Genomic DNA, 21,829 nt, shown 5'->3' on the forward strand with positions numbered 1-21,829 from the left:
ATATCAGAAGAATCATCTGAGACAAACCATAAGAGACTCTTAATCTCACAAAACAAACTGAGGGTTGCGGGGAAGGGGGCCGTAGGGAGAGGGTGGTTGGGTTATGGACATTGGGGAGGGTATGTGCTCTGGTGAGTGCTGTGAAGTGTGCAAACCTGGCGATTCACAGACCTGTACCCCTGGGGCTAATAATACAGTATATGTTAATTAAAAAATTAAAAAAAAAAAAGAATCATCTGAGAGCTGAAAATGGTCTCATGGGGCGGATGGGGCAGGCATACTGCTGATTTGGTAACAAGCCTTACAGAATTGATACACATATTACAACTTTGATAAAATTATCAAAGTAAGAATTTAGGGGTGCCTGGGTGGCTCAGTCAGTTAAGCATCTGCCTTTAGCTCAGGTCATGATCCCAGGGTCTTGGGATGGCTCAAGGGCTCCCTGCTCAGTCTCAAATAAATAAGTAAGTAATCTTTTTTTTTTAAAGTAAGAATTTAAGATAGTCACAATATAGTTACAGTTAACAATACTATAATATTTAACAATTTTAACAATAGTTAAGAATATTAAGTCTGGTAAGTTAAAAATTCATGATAATAACTAATGTATCAAGCATCTACTATGTTTTATCGAATCTAAGCATCGATTTTAAGATGTACCATTATTTTATGAAGCAAGTAAGTAAAAAAAACAAAACAAAAAATACTGAAAATAAACCACTTGCCATTGATCACAGGATACAGGTCAATTGTAGAGATATTAAAATATGAAACACAATTCTGAGTGACGAGATACAGTATGTCAGTCACTGGGCTGGGCGCATACAGTTATCTGTAACCTTGCAACAAACATGCGTATTATCGTGACCTTTTCACAGATGAGAAAGAGGAGGCTTACTGTGCTCCTATGGCAAAACCATTTGCGAAGAACGTTTTCATTAGTCAAGAAGGAAAGTTGGAAGGTTCTAAGATCAGGTGTGGTCAATGTTCCGACATAAATGGTGACAACTGAGGCTCCCATATTACTCTCATGGGCCACCAGCACCTTCCCGGGACACCAGGTGCTTGTTTACAAAGCTGAGAAGCAGAGGAATTGAGGGGGGCCCCCACCAGCAACGGGCCTCACAGCTGGATGTGTGACTCAACATAGGACATCCCACTCAGGGCAGTCAACTTAGATGGATCTTTGAGTGACCAAGGTGTAGGGTGACCGCATGTCCCAGTTTGCCAGGGAGAGCCCTAGTTCACCCTGGTGCCCTAGTTTTTCTTCCAATTAAGCATTTGTTCCAGAAAAGAAAGAAAGAAAAGTGCTCTGAGCACCGAGCTGAGGGTGTACGCTCTGCATGCAACTGAAGCCTGTGTCCTGCAAGAGCAAAGTTCCTTTTTGGGAAGCCCACAGTGATCATAGGGTTGCCTTGGCTGTAGGTAACTCAGTGCTGGTTAACTTTTAGCAAAGAAGCAACTTGGGGGGAAGGAAGCAACTTAGAGTATGGCAGGTAAAAGGGAAAGAATCAGGCCTCAGAAAGAGAGGTACGAGGCCAACTGTGTAGATCCAGGAAGCAGAAGGTGACAGAGGGGCTGGAAGTTCGGTTTCCCGCCTTACTGAGGGTTATGGAGGGCCAGATTCAGAGCCCAATTCCCAGGCTAAAGCCTCTGATTGGCCTAATTGGGTCTTGTGCCCGCCCCCTGAGCGCTTTTGATTGACGGTTCCTTTTACACCCCGCAGTGAGTATTTCCCAAAGGAAAAATGAGTATTGGAACCAGAAGACGGGGAAAGGGCAAAACAACAGGTTCTCACCCAGACAGAGTATTCCCTTTGGGGAGGAAGAGGAAGAGGCTCTGAAGTTTAGAAGAGAGTGTTAAATTTTTTGGATGGTTTTGTTGCAAGCCTATGTCAAAATTGTGTTGCAATCTGGCTGCCAGTGTGGATCCCCTGGGAGGCTAATTCAAAGATTCACATTAGGAAAAAAAAAAAAATCGCTTTTTAATACTTTTCCTCCTCTATCGAGTAAAGCACACAATCTTTAGTGTACAACTTGATGAACTTCTGAACATTTTCAGCACCCAGAAAGCTCCCTTGAGCCTTTCTAGGCAATACGACTCCACCCACCCAGCCAAACCCAGCACAAGGTGACCACTTTATTTTTTTTTTTTTTTTAAGATTTTATTTATTTATTTGACAGTGAGAGATCACAAGTAGGGGGAGAGGCAGGCAGAGAGAGAGGAGCTGGCTCCTTGCTGAGCAGAGAGCCCGATGCAGGGCTCCATCCCAGGACCCTGAGCCGAAGGCAGAGGCTTTAACCCACTGAGCCACCCAGGCGCCCCAAGGTGACCACTTTTTTACCTTTATCCTGGTAGACCCTCTATAGGACAAGAATGATTAAAAAGATTGACAGATAACCATCAACAGGGTGAGTAGAAAATTAGCTTCGAAGTACAAATCTCAGTGCCATTATATTTCTTAAGAAGAAGCTTAAGCATTTTATCAGGAATGTTCATGTCTTCCCAAAAAGAGATTTCGTGCAGAAAGGTTTGGTCTCTGCCCAGGTTTCAGATAATCTTCCTTTGATGGAAGCAAGAGAGTGAAGAAGGGAGAGCATCCAGGACTGAGTCCCCATACGCTGAGGGCTTGTGATATGGAGGGTGCCAGCCTTCACCTGAAAGTCCCCAGGTTGGGGGGGGGGGGGACAAATGAACAGTGTTTGCTCTGTGGCGTTTCCTCTTTCCACCTGCCCCATTAACCGGGGGCAGAGAAGCAGGGCCACCAAGGGATGGTGAGGATTTCAGCCCTTCCTTCCGTCTCCCCGGTTTAAAGCTGCTGGGATGCAGGTCCGGGAGTTCTGATACAACATTCTGCTTCTCCTGCTTTTTAGGTTTGCATCTGATTGTCACAGAGAGCTGTGTAAGGGCGCTTCGACCCTACAAGAAACTCCCCAAGGGAGGCCTGGGGCTCTGCCTTTCAGAATCAGCCTGCATCTGTGCAGGATGCCTGTTAAGTACCCCGTTCAGTATAATATTAGTAGGGACAGACCTGAATTGCTCCAGAATCTTCTGTCAGAAATACCTCTAGCTTCATCTGAGCCCCTACCATACAAGCGGAGTTTATTTCTTATGATGGCCAGCTACAAGGTAGCACTAGCTTGAGCCGATGAGGGGCATTTATTGTAATGATAAAAGGATATCTCCGCAAATGTGAATCCCACTGGGTCCTAGGAAGGGTCTTGAGGTGGGAGCCGGAAAACCTTCAGGATTTCTCTGTGACTCTGTTCTTCTGCTTGTATCATTCTCTTCTCCCCCCACGCACGGGCCTTCTCTACTTCTCCAATCTATTTCCCAGAATATGGCCATCCCAAATCTCCCTTTCTCCCATGCTCCTGTCAGTCTTAGACCCTAACCCTTGACACTCTAACACTGAACACATTAAAATTAACAAATCGGGAAACCACCATGTCTCAGTTCAGAATCTCAAAAGAGGCTCTGATTGGTCTGACCCGAGTGCTGTATCTACCACAGACACCCCTGCCCATGCACACCATGGGCAGGGATGGGGGCACAGCACTGAGGGGACTGCCAGGGATCCGCTCTCTGGGCAGTGCAGGCAATTCTTAGAAGAGTGAGATTAGGCAGATCTTCCAGCAATTAGCCTTTACCATGAGGATATTTCCTTTTGGAAAACTCGGCACACAACTCACAAAGTCCCTCCTAGTACTAAAACACTGCGACTAGATGAATGCCTCTTTTGATCTTAAGAACTATTCCTCATTTAGCTCTGAATCCCCCACAATGGCTAGTGTGTGTCCTCAATAGATGGCTGCTACTGTATTTCTTTAAAAATTCCTTTAAAAGCAACAAACTCTCCTGATGCAATGAAATCGTTGCCTATCAATACTTATGTTAAAAGTAGATGGGGAAAAACTCAGTTGAGGAGGAATTGAAGATAAGGAGAGATATGGAATGCCCAGATGTTAGGGTGTGTGCTAGTTAGATATTAACCAGAAACTTGAATATAACAATAATATAAACAACTAAAAGGTCCATATTCACATCGTGGAATAAAATCTCTATGCATTGGTAATAGAACTCATAATGTTGGAGTAGAGGAATATGTTTCAGAATGATCTTGGCACAATAATATTTACAAAAATGGAAAAAATACAGAAAACCATTCTATATATTGTTCATGAGAATATATGTATAAATACACAAATATCTGTATCTATAGATATAAATATATATAGATATGAAGGGATAAAAAATGGATTGAATACACATCAAGTCATAATAATAGTCATAGCCAAGGGAGGATGTTTGGGAAGGAGGATTTATTTTTAATTTGTAAAGGTCTAGTATATTTTTATTTAAAAAAAAATGTTTAATGCTCTAGTATATTTTCAAATGGATTTTTAAAAGGACAGCATATTTATATTGTTTCCTGAATAACTTTTAATGAAAAGTATGTACGTAGGAAAAGAACTGGAAGTGAAATGCCACAATATTAGGCGGTGAGAATGTGGGTGATTATTTTTTCTTTGTACTTTTTCTATATTTTTAAATATCTATTTCCATTAACATGGATAGATATTTTAAAAGTATATTTGGGTGAAAAAACAGTTGCAGATTAAGAGTAATCGTATGATAATATTTATGTAAAAACCCATACACAATAAAAACGAAACATCAATTCTCTATGGGTATCTATGTATGCATATGAATATATCCCAAAAAATCCACATACATTCACAGCAGAAAATCCAGAAAGATAGTTACTAAGTTGGTTACCTCTGTGGCTGGGACTTAGGGTCAAAGATAAAAGAGCATTGTAACTTATCTGCAAAGTGTAAATATTTTGCAATAATTCACTTACTTTTTGAGTAACTAAACATTAAAACTCATAGCGTTTCAGAGTAAACTGCTTACACCAGCTCCCCCGATTTGGTTTTCGTAGCCCCTAGGGAGAATCACTGCTGGAATCCGTCATTTCCACGGAGATACGTGGCTCCTTCTGAGATCTCCGGGTTAAACAGCCGACCCAGAACACAGATTCTTAAGCTGCTTTTCGCTCTAAAATCTATTTGAAACGAATCTGGGTGCAATTATTGGAGCAAATGATTTCTTTTAAAATACATGACACATTCAAAATTAAGTCCATCAAAATCAGGCAAAGGACTAGAAACGTCCGTGAAATTTGCTCAGTAAAGTATTAAGTAGCTTCCTGGAAGAGCATTTTACCAGCTGGGTAGCGTGGCCGAGCGGTCTAAGGCGCTGGATTAAGGCTCCAGTCTCTTCGGGGGCGTGGGTTCGAATCCCACCGCTGCCAGGATGTCTCACTTTTGTCCTCGCCGCCTGGGCGGGGGAGTGTCCGTTTTGCTGTTCTTTTGCCGGATCGTCAGCGCCCCCTGCTGCCCGACCCGGCCCGCGGCCGGCATGAATGGAGCGGCGAGGAGGCGGGCCTGTGCGCGTCGGGGCGGGGCATTGTGGGTAAAAGGAAGCGTGAGGCCCGGCCCCGCTCCCCCCACGTGTCCGCTGGAGTTTCTCCGCCAGCAACATGGCCGCCGCCTAAGAGAAGAGCCGGGCCGCCGCCGCCTCTGCAGCCCGCGGGTCCCTGGGCCGTTGCCGCCGCCCGCGCGCGGCCCCCGCGGAGAGGTGAGTGGCCAGAAGGCAGCGCACGCCGGCTCTGGAGCGGGGCCGCACTCGCGAGGTGGGCCTGGGCCGGGCTGCCGAGTAGGCCGGGAGGCCCGCGCCGCGTGGAGCTCGGGGTCTGGGGAGCCTCCCGGGCCTCGGGCGGCGGGAGGGACGGGCAGCCCGCTACCGTGGCCCCGGGCCGGCCGCAGGCTCCGACCTCGGCCCGGCCCGGCCCGGCAGTCGGGGATGTCGCGGCCGAGGCTGCCGGCGCTGACTCAGGGTCCCGCCGCGGTGCTCCGCCCGGCCCCGGCCGGCCTCCTGCGGGAGCGCCTGTCCGAAGGCGGCCGGTGTCCCGCCCGCGCGGCGGCTCGTGGCGATGGCCGGGCGGTGGGCGTGAGAGGGGGCCCGACCGCCTGCGAGGGAGGCGGGACCCATTGGACAGGGTGGCCCGGCGCTGGCGGCCCGTCCCCGCCGGACAGGGCGGGCGCTACCCAAGCGTGCCCCGGCCCCCCTGCTCGCCCTGAGCCCGAGCAGCCTCCGCGCGGCCGGGCCGGGCCGGGCCGGGCCCGACGCGTCTCCTTCACGTCTTCGGGCCGCCATGCAGCGTTCGCGGACAGCCAGCGTGGCGCCGCGGGGACGGCCGCGACCGTGGGCTCGGGGGACGAGTCGGCCGGGACGCACGGCCGGGCGGCCCGTACGCGAGCAAGGTCGTGGGTCGGGTTCTGCGCCGCTTTAGAGTCGGAGGGCGACGAGGAGGTCGTCTCCATCGCCAGCGTTTCGTCCCCTGTGAAACGGGGATCAGGAAAATCCCGCGGCCTTGGTCGGGTTGCGGTGGGCCGGCCGACTCGGGGGAGACGCCAGCAGCCCCGGCTCTGCGGGGTTTGATTTGTGGCCGCGGTGTGCTCTCCGACCTGGGGGGGGGAAAAAACCCCAAAAAACCCCAAAACCAAAAAACAAACATGTTGCCAAGTAATAACAAAGCTCTCCGCAGGTTCCATTTATGACCCTTCGTTAAGCCTCACCGCAGCCCCTGGGGAGGTTGAGTCCTTTTCTTATCCCCCCTTTGAAAGGGATGAAAAGAGCGAGACTTGGAGACTTGGCCCCGTCCAGACCGTTCGCAGCCGGCCCCGGATCGGAAGTAGCGGAGGTGGGATTTGAACCGGTGGCGTCTGGTGCTGAGCAGCCAGGCTCTTCCCCACTATCCCATAGTGCCTTTCCTGGACGAGGGGTGCAGCCTCGTGGTTAAGAATCCGGGTGGTTGACATCAGCCGGACCTGGGCTTCCGCTCTGGCTCTGCGGTTCTCCGGCACAGCGACCCTGGGCAGAATTCCCTACTCTCTGGATCCGAGTTCCCTGGTTTCTTAACTGGCAAGGATGAGTCTTGACGTAGAGGACCGTTGAGAGGATGAGAACATGTGTGAAGTCCTCGGAGAAGGGGCTGATGCTGGTTAAGGGTTAATGCATTCACACAGGTGGAAGCTGAGGTGACCCAGAGCGGGGAGATGTCTTGCCAGAGAGACACACGGGCATTTAGAATCCAGGCCTTGAGACGGTTTGTCCTTGGGGTCCTTTCCTCTTTTTTTTTTTTTTTTTTTTTAAAGATTTTATTTATTTATTTGACAGACAGAGATCACAAGTAGGCAGAGAGGCAGGCAGAGAGAGAGGAGGAAGCAGGCTCCCTGCTGAGCAGAGAGCCCGATGTGGGACTTGATCCCAGGACCCTGAGATCATGACCTGAGCCGAAGGCAGCAGCTTAACCCACTGAGCCACCCAGGCGCCCGGGTCCTTTCCTCTTAACTGCATCGTACTTGGTCTTCTCCCTCCAGTAGCTAGAGAGACCTTGGAGATGCCTCCGCATTTCCGATTGTCTGACCGGTTCCATTCCCAGGTGCACCGGGATGCCCCCAGGGGTGGCACTGGGGTATTTCCTTAGCTGGGAACCCCTCCTTCCCTCCACCTGGGGTCCTTGTCTCCTTTCCCTTAGTTGGCAGCTCCCTCCTGGGGGAAATTTCGAGTGCTGAAGGGCACAGCCACTGCCCCCAGAGTACCATGATGGCCACAGGACACCCAGGTTGGTCACAGGTGGTCGCTTCAGTTGGAGAAGCTTGGCTTGCGGCTGGAAGGTCTGCTTCTGCCTGGGCCACAGCCCCTGTCTGTCTGCAAATGTCTGTGAGACCCAAACCATGAGTCCGCCAGTGTCTGGATGCGGCTGGTGAACGGTCTGTAACCGCCTGATTTCACGCGTGCATTTATTTGTTCTTTGTACTGTATTGAGCGTCCACTTCATGCCAGGCACTGTTCTAGGTATTGGGAGAACAGCATGGATTTTGAAAAGAGATAATAATCCTTATAACAACTTGATGAAGTGAGTATAATGATCTCTACTTTATGGTTGAGGTAACTGCCAGGCCCCGTGGAGCTTCCATTCCAGTGCAGGAGGCAGGCAGCACAAAGGCAGACAGACTAGATAGTTCCAGACGGTGAGAACCGTGAAGGAAAGGAAACAGGGAGGGGTGGTCCTGACTCTGAGCTGGTTGGGAGGGCTCTTTCCGGTGGGCGCCAGGGAACTTGCCTCTAGGAGGGGCTGGCAGGGGAATATCTACCGAAAAGCAGCCCGCTTTGAAAAGACCTGGGAAAAGCAGTTGTCATGCAAAGGTCCTGAGACAGACTGTGGGGGGGACTCAACTTTTGGAGGCCCGGCAGATGGCCACCTGGCCTTGTGGATGGTGAGGGAAAGGCAGGGGCAAGATCACATAAGGCCTTGAGGCCATGGAATGGACTTTAGATTTTATTCTATGTGGCAGGTGAAGGGTTTTGAGCGGGAGAATGATGTGATTTACTCGTTTGCAAGGACAGCTGTGGCTGTTTCGGGGCGGACTGGAGGTAGCCGAGAGAACCTCGGGGAGGCTTGTTGGAGCGGCGCTTGTCAGTCACGGGTCAAGATTGATTCGTGAGTGGTGCCGGCTGGCTCAGTTGTAGAGCACGGCGGGGTGTTGAGTTCAGGCCCCACGTTCGGCATAGAGATTACTTAAGTTTTTTTTTTTTATTAGTGGGATGTGAAACCACTTTGGAGGATTGTAACCAGCATGTTTAATTTCAAAGAATCTCACTGCATCACATCCAACAGGGGCACTTACGCTTATGTGAAACCTGCATCACATCCAACAGGGGCACTTACGCTTATGTGAAACCTTGATTTAGTTTTGTAATTGCGTGCATGTTCAGGGTCGCTGATCTGCGGTGGGTTTTTTTTTCTCTTTATTTTTTAATTAACATATAATGTATTATTTGTCCCAGGGGTACATGTCTGTGAATCGCTAGGCTCAACGTTTCACAGCACTCACCATAGCACATACCCTTCCCAGTGTCCATCACCCAGCCACCCTCTCCCCTCACCCCCCAGCGACCCTCTGTTTTGTGAGATTAAGAGTCTCTTATGGTTTGTCTCCCTCCTGATCCCATCTTGTTTCATTTTTCCCTTCCCCCTTAGGACCCCCTGCCCTGCTTTCAAATTCCTCATATCAGAGAGATCATATGATAATTGTCTTTCTCAGATTGACTTACTTCGATTACATAATACCCTTTAGTTTCATCCATGTCATTGCAAATGGCCAGATTTCATTTCTTTTGATGGCTGCATAGTATTCAATTGTGTGTGTATGTTTATATATATATATATATATATATCACATCTTCTTTGTCCATTCATCTGTTGATGGACATCTAGGTTCTTTCCACAGCTTGACTATTGTGGACATTGCTGCTATAAACATTGGGGTGCGTGCCCCTTCAGATCGCTACATTTGTATCTTTCGGGTAAATACCCAGTAGTGCCATTGCTGGGTCATAGGGTAATTCTATTTTCAACTTTTTGAGGAACCTCCATGCTGTTTTCCAGAGTGGCTGCACCAGCTTGCCTTCCCACCAACAGCGTAGGAGGGTTCCTCTTTCTCCGCATCCTCGCCAGCATCTGTCATTTCCTCATGTGTTAATTTTAGCCATTCTGACTGGTGTGAGGTGGTATCTCATTGTGATTTTGATTTGTATTTCCCTGATGCTGAGTGATGTTGAGCACTTTTTCATGTGTCTGTTGGCCATCTGGATGTTTTTTTTGCAGAAATGTCTGTTCATGTCCTCTGCCCAATTCTTTTTTTTTTTTTTTTTAAGATTTTATTTATTTATTTGACAGACAGAGATCACAAGTAGGCAGAGAAGCAGGCAGAGAGAGAGGAGGAAGCAGGCTCCCTGCCCAGCAGAGAGCCCAATGTGGGGCTCGATCCCAGAACCATCCCAGGACCATGACCTGAGCTGAAGGCAAAGGCTTTAACCCACTGAGCCACCCAGGCGCCCCTTCTGCCCAATTCTTGATTGGATTATTTGTTCTTTGGGTGTTGAGTTTGATAAGTTCTTTATAGATTTTGGATACTAGACCTTTATCTGATATGTCATTTGCAAATATCTTCTCACATTCTGTCAGTTGTCTTTTGGTTTTATTGACTGTTTCCTTTGCTGTGCAAAAGCTTTTGATTTTTTAAAATTTATTTTTATTTTATTATTTTTTTAAAGCTTTTGATCTTGATGAAGTCCCAATAGTTCATTTTCGCCCTTGTTTCCCTTGCCTTTGGTGATGTTTCTAGGAAGAAGTTGCAGGGGCTGAAGTCAGAGAGGTTGCTGCCTGTGTTCTTCTCAAGGATTTTGATGGATTCTTGTCTTACATTGAGGTCTTTCATCCATTTTGAGTCTATTTTTGTGTGTAGTGTAAGGAAATAGTCCAGTTTCATTCTTCTGCACGTGGCTGTCCAGTTTTCCCAACACCATTTGTTAAAGAGGCTCTCTTTTTTCCATTGGACATTTTTTCCTGTTTTGTTGAAGATTAGTTAACCATAGAGTTGAGGGTCCATTTTCTGGGCTCTCTATTTTGTTCCATTGGTCTGTGTGTCTGTTTTTGTGCCAGTACCATGCTGTCTTGATGATGACAGCTTTGTAATAGAGCTTGAGATCTGGAGTTGTGATGCCGCCAACTTTGGCTTTCTTTTTCAAAATTCCTCTGACTATTCAGTCTTTTCTCATTCCATATATATTTTAGGATTATTTGTTCCATTTCTTTGAAGAAAATGGATGGTATTTTGATAGGGATCTCGCTGTAGCATAGACATTTTCACAATAGTTGTTCTTCCAATCCGTGAGCATGGAACATTTTTCCATTTCTTTGTGTCTTCCTCAATTTCTTTCATGAGTACTTTATAGTTTTCTGAGTACAGTTTCTTTGCCTCTTTGGTTAGGTTTATTCCTAGGTATCTTACGGTTTTGGGTGCAATTGCAAATGAGATCGACTCCCTTTTTTTTCTCTTCTGTCTTGCTGTTGGTGTACAGAAATGCAACTGATTTCTGTGCAATGATTTTTATATCCTGACACTTTATTGAATTCCTATATGAGTTCTTGCAGTTTTGGAGTGGAGTCTTTCGGGTTTTCCACATAAAGTATCATATCGTCTGCAAAGAGTGAGAGTTTGATTTCTTTGCCGATTTGGATGCCTTTTATTTGTTTTCGTTGTCTGATTGCTGAGGCTAGGACTTCTAGTGCTATGTTGACATAGCAGTGTTAGTGGACATCCCTGCTGTGTTCCTGACCTTAGGGGAAGAGCTCTCAGTTTATCCCCATTGACAATGATATTCGATGTGGGTTTTTCATAGATGGCTTTAATGATAGTGAGGTATGAACCTTCTGTGTCTACACTGTGAAGACTTTTGATCAAGAAGAATGCTGTACTTTGTCAAATGCTTTTTCAGTGTCCGTTGTGATATCATATGGTTCTTGTTCTTTCTTTTATTAATGTGTTCTATCACATGGATTTGTGGATGTTGAACCAACCTTGCGGCCCAGGAATAAATCCCACTTGGTCATGGCGAATAATCCTTTTAATGTACTGTTGGATCCTATTGGCTAATATTTTGGTGAGAATTTTTGCATCTGTGTCCATCAAGGATATTGGTCTGTAATTCTTTTTGATGGGGTCTTTGTCTGGTTTTGGGATCAAGGTAATGCCTCATACAATGAGTTTGGAAATTTTCCTTCCATTTCTGTTTTTTGGAACAGTTTCAGGAGAACAGATATTAATTCTGTAAACATTTGGTAGAATTCCCCTGGGAGGCCATCTGGCCCTGGGCTCTTGTTTTTGGGGAGGTTTTTAAAGACTGTTTCAATCTCCTTACTGGTTATGGGTCTGTTCAGGTTTTCTATTTCTTCCTGGTTCAGTTGTGGTAGTTTATAGTCTCTAGGAATGCATCCATTTCTTCGTGGTAGTTTATAGTCTCTAGGAATGCATCCATTTCTTCCAGATTGTCAAATTTGCTGGTGTATAGTTGCTCATAATATGTTTTTGTAATTGTTTGTATTTCTTTGGTGTTGGTTGTGAATTCTTCTCTTTCATTCATGATTTTATAATTTGGGTCCTTCCTCTTTTCTTTTCTTTCTTTCTTTTTTTTTTTTTTTTTTTTTTTAAGATTTTCTTTCTTTATTTATTTGACAGAGAGAGAGAGATCGATCACAAGGAGGCAGAGAGGCAGGCAGAGAGAGGAAGGGAAGCAGGCTCCCTGCCGAGCAGAGAGCCCAATGTGGGGCTCAATCCCAGGACCCTGGGATCATGACCTGAGCCGAAGACCGAGGCTTTAACCCACTGAGCCACCCAGGCGCCCCTTCTCTTTTCTTTTTGATAAGTCTGGCCAGGGGTTTATCAATCTTACTAATCCTTTCAGAGAACCAGCTCCTAGTTTCGTTGCTCTTTTCTACTGTTCTTTTGGTTTCTATTTCATTGCTTTCTGCTCTGATCTTTATTATTTCTCTTCTCCTGCTTGGTTTAGGCGTTCATTGCTATTCTTTCTCCAACTCCTTTAGGTTTGGGGTTAGGTTGTGTACTTGAGATCTTTCTTGTTTCTTGAAAAAGGCTTGTATTGGTATACACTTTCCTCTCAGGACCACCTTTACTGTGTCCCAAAGATTTTGAACAGTTGTGTTTTCATTTTCCTTTGTTTCCATGAATTTTTAAAATTCTTTTAATATCCTGGTGGACCATTCATTCCTTAGCAGGATGCTCTTCAGCCTGCATGTATTAAGTTCTTTCCAGATTTCCTCTTGTGATTGAGTTCTAGCTCAGAGCATTGTGGTCTGAAAATATTCAGGGAATGATCCCAGTCTTTTGGTACTGGTTGAGAGCTGATTTGTGACCCAGGATGTGATCTATTCTGGAGAATGTTCCATGTTAGAGAAGAATGTGTATTCTGTTTTGGGATGGAATGTTCTAAATATATCTGTGATGTCCGTCTGGTCCAGTGTGTCATGTAAAGCCTTTATTTCCTTGTTGATCTTTTGCTTAGATGATGTGTCCATTTCAGTAAGAGGGAGTGTTAAAATCCGCTATTATTATTGTATTACTGTCAATGTGGTTCTTTGATTTTGTTATTAATTTGTTTATATAATTGGCTGCTCCCGTGTTAGGGACATAGATATTTAAAATGGTTAGATCTTTTTGTTGGGCAGACGCTTTAAGTATGATATAGTGTCCTTCCTCATCTCTTATTATAGTTTTTGGCTTAAAATCTAATTTATCTAATATAAGGATTGCCACCCCAGCTTTCTTTTGATGTCCATTAGCATGGTAAATTGTTTTCCACCCCCTCACTTTAAATCTGGAGGTGTCTTTGGGTCTAAAATGAGTTTTTTGTAGACAGCATATTGATGGGTCTGTGTGTTTTTTTGTTTGTCTGTTTGTCCCCCCCCCCCCCATTCTGATACCTTGTGTCTTTTGATTGGGGCATTTAGCCCTTTTACATTCAGGGTAACTATTGAAAGGTACAAATTTAGTGCTATTGTATTGCCTGTAAGGTGATTGTTACTGTATATTGTATCTGTTCCTTTCTGGTCTGTTACTTCTTTGCTTAGAGAACCCCTTTCAGTATTTCCAGTAGTGCTAGTTTGGTGTTTGCAAATTCTTTTAGATTTTGTTTGTCCTGGATGCTTTTTATCTCTCCTCCTATTTTCAGTGACAGCCTAGCTGGATGTAGTATTCTTGGCTGCATATGTTTCTAGTTTAGTGCTCTGAATATATCATGCCAGTACTTTCTGGCCTACCAGGTCTCTGTGGATAAGTCTGCTGTCAATCTAATATTTCTACCATTGTATGTTCAGTCCTCTTGTCCTGAGCTGCTTTCAGGATTTTCTCTTTGTCACTGAGACTTGTGAGTTTTACTATTTGATGACAGATTGTGGACCTGTTCTTACTGATTTTGCGGGGTTTCTCTGTGTTTCCTGGATTTTGATGCTTTTTTCCTTCAGGGAAATTCTCTGCTATAATTTGCTCCAGTATACCTTCTGCCCCCCCCCCCTTCTTCTTCTGGGATCCCAATTACTCTAATACTGTTTTGTCTTATGGTATCACTTATCTCTCGAATTCTCCCCTCGTGGTCCACTAGTTGTTTGTCTCTCTTTTACTCAGCTTCTTTATTCTCCATGATTTGGTCTTCCATATCACTAATTCTCTCTTCTGCCTCATTTATCCTAGCAGTAAGAGGCTCCATTTTTTATTGCATCTCATTAATAGCTTTTTTAAAATTTCAACTTGGTTAGATTTTAGTTCTTTTCTTTCTCCAGAAAGGGATTTTATTTCTTCAGAGAGGGATTCTCTAATATCTTCCGTGTCTTTTTTGAGCCCAGCTAGCACCTTGATAATCCTCATTCTGAACTCTAGTTCTGACGTATTACTAATGTCCGTATTGGTTAGATCCTTAGCCGTCGGTACTGCCTCTCATTCTTTCTTTTGTGGTGAGTTTTTCCGCCTTGTCATTTTATCCAGGTAAGAACAGATGAATGAGAGAACGAAATACTAAAAGGGTAGCAACGACCCCAGAAAAATATACACTAACCAAATCAGAGGAGACCCGAGGCTGGGGGGAGAATGGAGGGGGGGAAAAATCTATAGATATTAGACTGGTGAGTCAAACAAAGCCACACGCTTGATTCTGGATTTTTTTTGGTCTGTTAGAAGAAACTACCTCCCAAAATTTTAGAGAAAAACTTATATATTACAAAAATAAGGGTAAACATGATGAAGGGGTGGAATATGACTGTAAAGATGAAAATTTAAAAAGATTCTAAAAAAGGAATTGGTAAGGTAATATGTTGGTTGAAAAAAGAGAAAAGAAAAGGAACCAGTGTGATCAGGCCGGAGATTAGAACAAAGCCATGTGCTAGATTTAGGGTATATTTTGATCTATTAGAAGAAATTGTATCCCAAAATTTAAAGAAAAAAAAACTTTATATGTATATTAAAAATGAGGTTAAAGGGGCGCTTGGGTGGCTCAGTGGGTTAAAGTCTCTGCCTTCTGCTCAGGTCATGATCCCGAGGTCATGGAATCGAGCCTCGCATGGGGCTCTCTGCTCAGCAGGGAGCCTGCTTCCCCCTCTCTCTCTCTCTCTGCCTGCCTCTCTGCCTACTTGTGATCTCTGTCTGTCAAATGAATAAATAAAATCTTTTAAAAAAAGGGTTAAATACAATTACAGTATAAAATATGACTATAATAATGAGAATTTAAAAATATTTTTAAAAGGTATTGATAAGATAAAATAGTTTAAAATATATTAAAATAGGGGGGGCGCCTGGGTGGCTCAGTGGGTTAAGCCGCTGCCTTCGGCTCAGGTCATGATCTCAGGGTCCTGGGATCGAGTCCCGCATCGGGCTCTCTGCTCAGCAGGGAGCCTGCTTCCTCCTCTCTCTCTCTCTCTCTGCCTGCCTCTCTGCCTACTTGTGATCTCTGCCTGTCAAATAAATAAAATCTTTAAAAAAAAAAAAAATATATATATATTAAAATAGGGAAGTGGAAAAATTTTTAAAAATATAATGAGAAAAAAAATTTTTTTTAATTTTTAAAGTTTTTTTTTTTTTTTAAGATTTTATTTATTTATTTGACAGAGATACAAGTAGGCAGAGAGGCAGGTTGGGGGGGGGTGGTGGGGAGCAGGCTTCCCACCGGGCATAGAGCCCAGTGCAGGGCTCAGTCCCAGGACCCTGAGATCATGACCTGAGCCAAAAGGCAGAGGCTTAACCCACTGAGCCACCCAGGCGCCCCTTGGCTGGCCGTTCTCGCCGATCTTCTCGGGGAGGGCCCTGTTGCAGTGATTCTCTGATGTCTTTGCCCGAGGCGGTGTTGTTCGGCCCTTGCCCGGGCCAGGCGGTGTAATCTGCGCGCCTTCGCTCTTGGGAGCAGTGGTTCCCGACCGCTGTCCGCTGTCCGTAGAGCTCCGAGGTAGGGAGTGAAGACGGCGGCCTCCCAGTCTCTGCCCCGGGTTGCCTAGAACTCCGGGCCCCGCTCCTCAGGGCGCCCTCAGAGAAGGGGGGTCAGCCCCTCCCCTCTCCCTGGGCTCCCACCGTGCTCCGGGCTCGCTTGGCCTGTGACCCCGCGTTTCTGTCTCTGGCGCCCGGCCCTGTTTGGAGTCTCCAAATCCAGCAGATTCCTGCACGGTGCTCCTGCCCCGCTCCTCCCAGAGGAGGAAGAAGGGAGTCTCCCCGCACCTGCCGCTTGTGGGGTCCCTGCTTGAAGAGCCGTGGTCCGGCTGTGCCTTGGATCACAGTTTCCGGTAACCCCAAGCCCAGAGCGCACTCCTCGGCCCCGTCTCTGCGTCTGGCTTCCCCGCTCCGACAGCTGGCAGCTCTGCCAAAGCCAGACACCCCGGTTGGTCTGTGACCCTGTGGGTCCTGAGACCACACTGTCCCCGGGAGGGCTCCATGCCCCGCTTAGCCTCTGGAGCGACGTGATGCCACAAGTCCTGACTGGCTGCCGCCGCCTCGGGGAGCCGCCCCTCCCCCGCGGTCTGCCTTCTCATCGCTTGGGACTCCCGTTCCCACAAGTCCCACCTTCCGGAAAGTGGTTGATTTTCTTTTCCTACAGTTGCTGCTCTTCTATCTCCTGTTGCCTTTGTAGGTGTTCAGAATGGTTTGGTAACTATCTGGCTCAGCTCCTGGGACCTGATGGCATTTCGGTCTCTTACTCCTCGCCATCTTGCTGCTCCGGCGTGCCGTGGATTTCTGGCTGTAGGTCTTGGGCGGAGAACTTGGGAAGCCTCGGAGTTGGATGATGTTGGTCGGGAGGATGAGGGGAAGTGAGAGCCCTCCATCACCCTAGTCTGCACCGTGGAGGAGGAGCCCCAACTCCAGGTACCTCTTCCTCCTCGAGTTCCTCGGTGGCTGGGCGAGAGGTCAGCAGAGCCCAGTAACAGCTGAGAGAGCCAGTTTCTCAGGAATGATTGCGTCTGGGGAACCTCCCAGGCCACACGTCTTTGTACATATGAGCTGTTCCCGGACTCACGTGGAAGACCCCCAGCCTGCAGAGAGAGCCCTGCAGAGAGGCTGCGCTCCCTGTGCACCTGTGACCCTTGGCAGCCAGTGCGGATGGGGAAGGGCCTGGGGCTCTGCCATCCGTGCGCCTCTTTCTGGCAGGAGCGCACACCTCGGACTGTCCGTCTAGGCCTTCTGATCCTCCTCCTGTCGTCAGGCTGTAACTGCTGGGGCAGTCGGCTTCCCTCGGGTTTGCCGTCTTGCGTCCTCCACATCTTCCTCCACTCAAAAGTCTCTGGTAGCTCCCTGTTAAATAGCCGTTCTGTGGTTCCTTTCTTCAGACAGCAGGTCTGTGTGCAGTGTCTGCTGCGGGCTCCGGGGAATGGCAAGGGACAGAACAGACCAGCATCTCAGTCTCCGTGTCACTTACAGTTTAGTGGCAGTGGGGCTGGGGACAAAATAGTAACGGAGGTGTTAACTGTCCTGTGGTGATCCGTGCTTTGGGGGAAACCAGAGCAGGGAAGGGCACTGTCGGCGGGTGTTGCCATTTGGGGTAGGTTAGACGGGGTGGGTCTCCGTGAGGAGGCGAGGTGTGGCCAAAAACCTGGAAGAGGTGAGGGCAGGAGCCGGGAGGCTCTGGGGGTACAGTGGTGACCAAGGCCCGAGGTGGGGGGCGAGGAAGGGCGGGGCTGTGGGAGGTGAGGTCTGAGAGGTGAAGGGGCGCAGGCAGCCGCGCGTCGGCCAGAAGGACTCCAGCGTCTGTCCTGAGGGGGACCAGACGGGAGGCCCTTGAAGGCAGAGGCGTGGCGAGCGCTGATGGGGTTTTCAGAGCCATCACTGGTGCTGGCTGTGGGGTTGGGTGAAGATCGTAAGGTTGCAAGTGGGGCAGGGAGATCATTTAGGGCGTCGCTGTCATGCAGGCCGGCAGCGGAGCTGGCTGGACGGGGGAGGCTGCCGTGGGGTGGCCGGACCCCAGACTGCCTTCAGGGTGGGCCTGACAGGAGTTGTGTGCGGTGAGGGGAGCAGGGGCTCGGGGATGAGGCTGGCATTGGGACTGAGCAGCCTGAGTTGGGAACGTGGATCTGGAACGCATGAACGGATTTCGGGTCATACAGCTCAGGCGGAGGGCTTAGAGGACCTTGAACCCCACCTGTGGTGAAGGTATTGCACCTTTTAAATATTGAATAACTCAGATGTTAAGTAGATAAAACAAAAATCATGATGTTCTAACCCAGAACTAGGGCCCTGGGGGCTGCTGGGCTTCTGAAGGTATCTGAGTAACCAGCCCGTCCCTTTGGGACTAGGAAGAGTCAGTCCCGTGGAATGACTTCCCTCTGCTGGGGAGACCTGCAGCCTTCTCCGCTGCAGGTGCTTGATGTGTGGCCAGTCCCCTGGGATCCCTTACCGTCTGGTGTCGTGGCTTGTCCAGATCCTTCTCTCCTTCAGGGTCCAGCCCAGGTGCCCCCTCCTCCTTCCCGGCAGAAGGCCCTTCCCATCCCTTGGAGCTCCCCGACTGCTGGCTGTTACCCGAAGTCAGATAGCCTGGCTGGCCTGGCTTTGAAGCCCAGTGCGTCGTCTGCGTGCCCTGCGGCTCTGGCTCGCGTGTGCACGGCATCCCCGAGGTCCAGTGCCCCCTTAGAAAATGGGGACAGTCGGGCCACCTTGCAGGGTTGGTGTGTTGAATACGTTAAAGTCTGTGAAGAAGGTCATTTTGTGTCACACACACCAAACAGAATCCTCTCGTGGGGGTTGGGCTTGAAGTCTGCTCGAAAGTCAAATACCAGAGACCGAGCCCCCTGGAAAACCTTGGGACTGCCTGCTCTTCCTGCTGGACGCCAGACTCCCCTACTGGTTCCCCGTGGCCCACGGTTAGTGCTCCAGTGCTTGTACCACAGCTGTGGACCAGCCAGCCTCCATCTGCTGCCTGATAGTGACCTCTTTCCTGTGAGTGGTCAAAGAAACCTTAAAGCTGGTCATTTATTCTTTCCCGCGGGTGTAGCCGCCAGGTGCTGCCTTGGTGGTTTCACCTTCCTGTTCGGTTCTGGCCACTGGGGTATAGAATGGGCCGTCTCTTGTTGATTCCAGGAAGGCTGTAGAAAGGAGATCAGTGCCTGTTTGTCTCCGGCTCCTCCCTCTCAGAGCAGGCCTGTGGCAGCAGAGACACCCAGGGGTGTTGGCGGGATGGCTGACTGACTCAGGCCTCTTACTCTCCCTTGCAGATCGAGTCCGAGGATCGTGCGGCTGGTCCCCCCTAGTATGGCCAATGAAGAGGATGACCCAGTCGTACAGGAGGTAACTGCTGTTGCCCGCGCTCTGCCGGGGCTACCAGGGAGCAGTGCCCGGGTGCAGCGCTGCAGGAAGCGGGGCTGGGGCTCTTCCATCGCGCTGGCCGGGCATCAGCTGGTATTCTAGGGATCCCTAACTCAGTCTGTTCCCTCTGTCTGGAACCCTCTTCCTCCAGATAACTGCCTCGCTGAGACTTTCGCTTCCTCCCATTCTCTGATCCAGCATTTCCTTGTCAAAGAGGATTCCCTGATCCCACCCCTGGCCCCCAACCCGCCTCGTGAACACCCTCCCTGGCCCTCCCCGGCCCCCCTTGGCTACACCCTGTGCTTGGTCACAGCACTCCCTGTCCCCTAGACAGAATCTCCTTTCCCTAGAATGTAAGCTTCACGAGGGAGGGATTTTCTTCTTTGACCACGGTGTCCACAAAGCCAAGTTCAGTGCCTGCCACTCAGTAGATACCCAGTGATGATTTGTTGAATGAATGAATGGGCTCAACAACTCCCCCTTCTTCCTGGGCCTACCCAGAAGTCATTCAGCAGTTGTTTGCTGGATCCACTATGTGCTGGGGGCTATGACAGCCGTGAGCAAGGCAGTGTCCTGCCCTCGGGAAACTTGGGATCTGACAAAGAAGGAGACCCAAGATGCAGATGGTGGGGAGGTAGGTTCCAGAGTCAGCCCAGATCCAGACACATCCTAGAGCCTCTGGGCCTTTGCACATGCTGCTCCCTCCACCTAGAATGCCCTTCACACAGGCTTCGCCTGCGCTGATGCCCTTCACTCCTCCTTAAGGCCTGGCGGTGGGAGAGAACATGGTTAGCGCGAAGAGCCGTGGTGGGAGAGAACATGGTTAGCGCGAAGAGCCAGGAAGCCAGGAGGCAAAGTGCCGCACGGCGGCGCAGGCCGGTTGGTGCCGAGGAGGAGGAGTTGGGCCGGGTCGTTCTCAGATGGGCTTACAGACCACCTTGAGGTGGGTGACAGGTCAGTCCAGGGGAGGTGGCGGAGGACACGGGGAGGAAGTGCAGCAAGTGCGTAAGCTCTCCCCTGCCCCGGCCTCATCAGAAAAGCATTTGCTCTGGCTCTAGGATGCATCGTGATCTGAGCAGCCCCCGTGGAAAGCCCATTTTTTTTTTTTTAATATTTTATTTATTTATTTGAGAGAGAGACAGTGAGAGCATGAGCGAGGAGAAGGTCAGAGAGAGAAGCAGACTCCCCATGGAGCTGGGAGCCCGATGCGGGACTCGATCCCGGGAATCCAGGATCATGACCTGAGCCGAAGGCAGTCGCCCAACCAACTGAGCCACCCAGGCATCCCGGAAAGCCCATTTTTATTGGGTTGCAGCAGACCTAGCGGGGCCAGGAACACTAGCTGCAGAGCGGGAGGCTGGAGCCTCGGTTCCCTCTGTTTCTAGTGGTGGCTGAGCCTTCTCCCCCACACTGCCTCTAGGAACCATGAACCCTAACATCCAGGGAGCAGGGGCAGGGCCACTCTGGCCAGGCACCTGTCTGTCTCCTGTTGAAATATTCTTCCCTTTTTCCCAGATCGATGTGTACTTGGCCAAAAGTCTGGCAGAGAAGCTCTATCTGTTTCAGGTAATGGTGAGACCAGAGGGTGAAGGGGCCTCCTAGGGCATGGGCGTGGGGAGTGGGGGGTACCGGGAAACCTCAGCTTTGCTTAGGGTTCCGGACACCAGAATGTGGAGTGGGTGGCGGGGGTAGGGGGGGGTGTTCTTTTGGCTTCTGTGGGCAGGCAGGTCAGTAGTCTCTGATACCGAAGACGGGGAATCCAAGGCTGCCGTGAGGCAGAACAGTGTCGTGGTTCAGGCTCTGGAGAGCGGCAGGCGCGTTGAGGCCCAGTGCCATCGTGACTTAGCTGTGAGCCCCGGGCAACGTCCTTAAGCTCTCTGTGTCTGTTTGCTCATTTGCAAAATGGTGGCAGTTACACTACCCACGCGGAGGTGTCACCGTGCAGGTTGGATGAATCCGTGCAAAGTGCTCGGAGCCCAGCCCAGCCCAGAGCTCAGCTCTACAGTCTGTTTTAGGACAGTTCTGTCCCGTGTCCCTCATTCCTGCCTGCATCCCGCGGCAGCTGTTAACCTGTTCTCTCGCGCTGTGATCGGCCCGTCCTGGACATTTCATGTACACGGAATCGTGGCATAGGTGGCTTCTCTTACTTAGTGGCATGGTCTCAAAGGCTCACTCATGTTCTAGCACGTGTCAGTACCGCGCTCCTTTTTGCGGACGATGAGTTTACCCACACCCTGGTGGCTGGCTGGGTCGGTTCCGGCTGGGCTGTTACGAACAGTGCTGCGGTGAGCATCTCTCGCAAGTTTTCCCTGTGGACAGGTGGTGGTGTTGGGCACATCCCTAGGAGTGGAATTGCTAGATCCGAAGGAAACATTGTTTCTTCTTTAAAGGAGCAGGCAGACTGTTTGCATTTTCAACAGGAAGGTTATGGTTTGAAGTGTTTGGTTTCCATGTTGCGTATGAGAAGGTGAGGCGCAGGGGGCCAGCCGCTGCACACGCCGCCCAGGACGGGGCAGCAGTGGGGCTGCTCAAAATGCGAGCCGGGAAGAGAGGCCCGGCTGGCCCCTGTC

General features: G+C 49.1%; 1 protein-coding gene and 1 non-coding gene across 5 annotated transcripts in view; both read left to right on the plus strand.

Moving 5' to 3' along the window:
- The first annotated feature begins 5,235 nt into the window (after positions 1-5,235).
- Positions 5,236-5,317, plus strand: TRNAL-AAG. Its single transcript has one exon. It is a non-coding gene; the product is annotated as a tRNA-Leu (tRNA).
- A 179-nt stretch (positions 5,318-5,496) lies between these two features.
- POLR3E (RNA polymerase III subunit E) overlaps positions 5,497-21,829 on the plus strand; it is a 38,516-nt gene continuing 22,183 nt past the window's right edge. For 2 of the 4 annotated variants that reach the window (XM_045072665.1, XM_045072667.1), the window contains exons 1-3: positions 5,497-5,643; positions 19,169-19,241; positions 20,775-20,825. In XM_045072665.1, the coding sequence (XP_044928600.1) occupies positions 19,206-19,241; positions 20,775-20,825 (87 nt within the window). In that variant the 5' untranslated portion in view covers positions 5,497-5,643; positions 19,169-19,205. Of the gene's footprint in view, positions 5,644-16,596; positions 16,830-19,168; positions 19,242-20,774; positions 20,826-21,829 lie in introns of those variants that run through there. The other 2 variants (XM_045072666.1, XM_045072668.1) reach the window with 2 other exon arrangements.

Source organism: Mustela putorius, unplaced genomic scaffold, assembly GCF_011764305.1.
Source record: "Mustela putorius furo isolate JIRA1106 unplaced genomic scaffold, ASM1176430v1.1 tig00004041_pilon_pilon_pilon, whole genome shotgun sequence".
In the NCBI taxonomy this organism is placed as follows: Eukaryota; Metazoa; Chordata; class Mammalia; order Carnivora; family Mustelidae; genus Mustela; species Mustela putorius.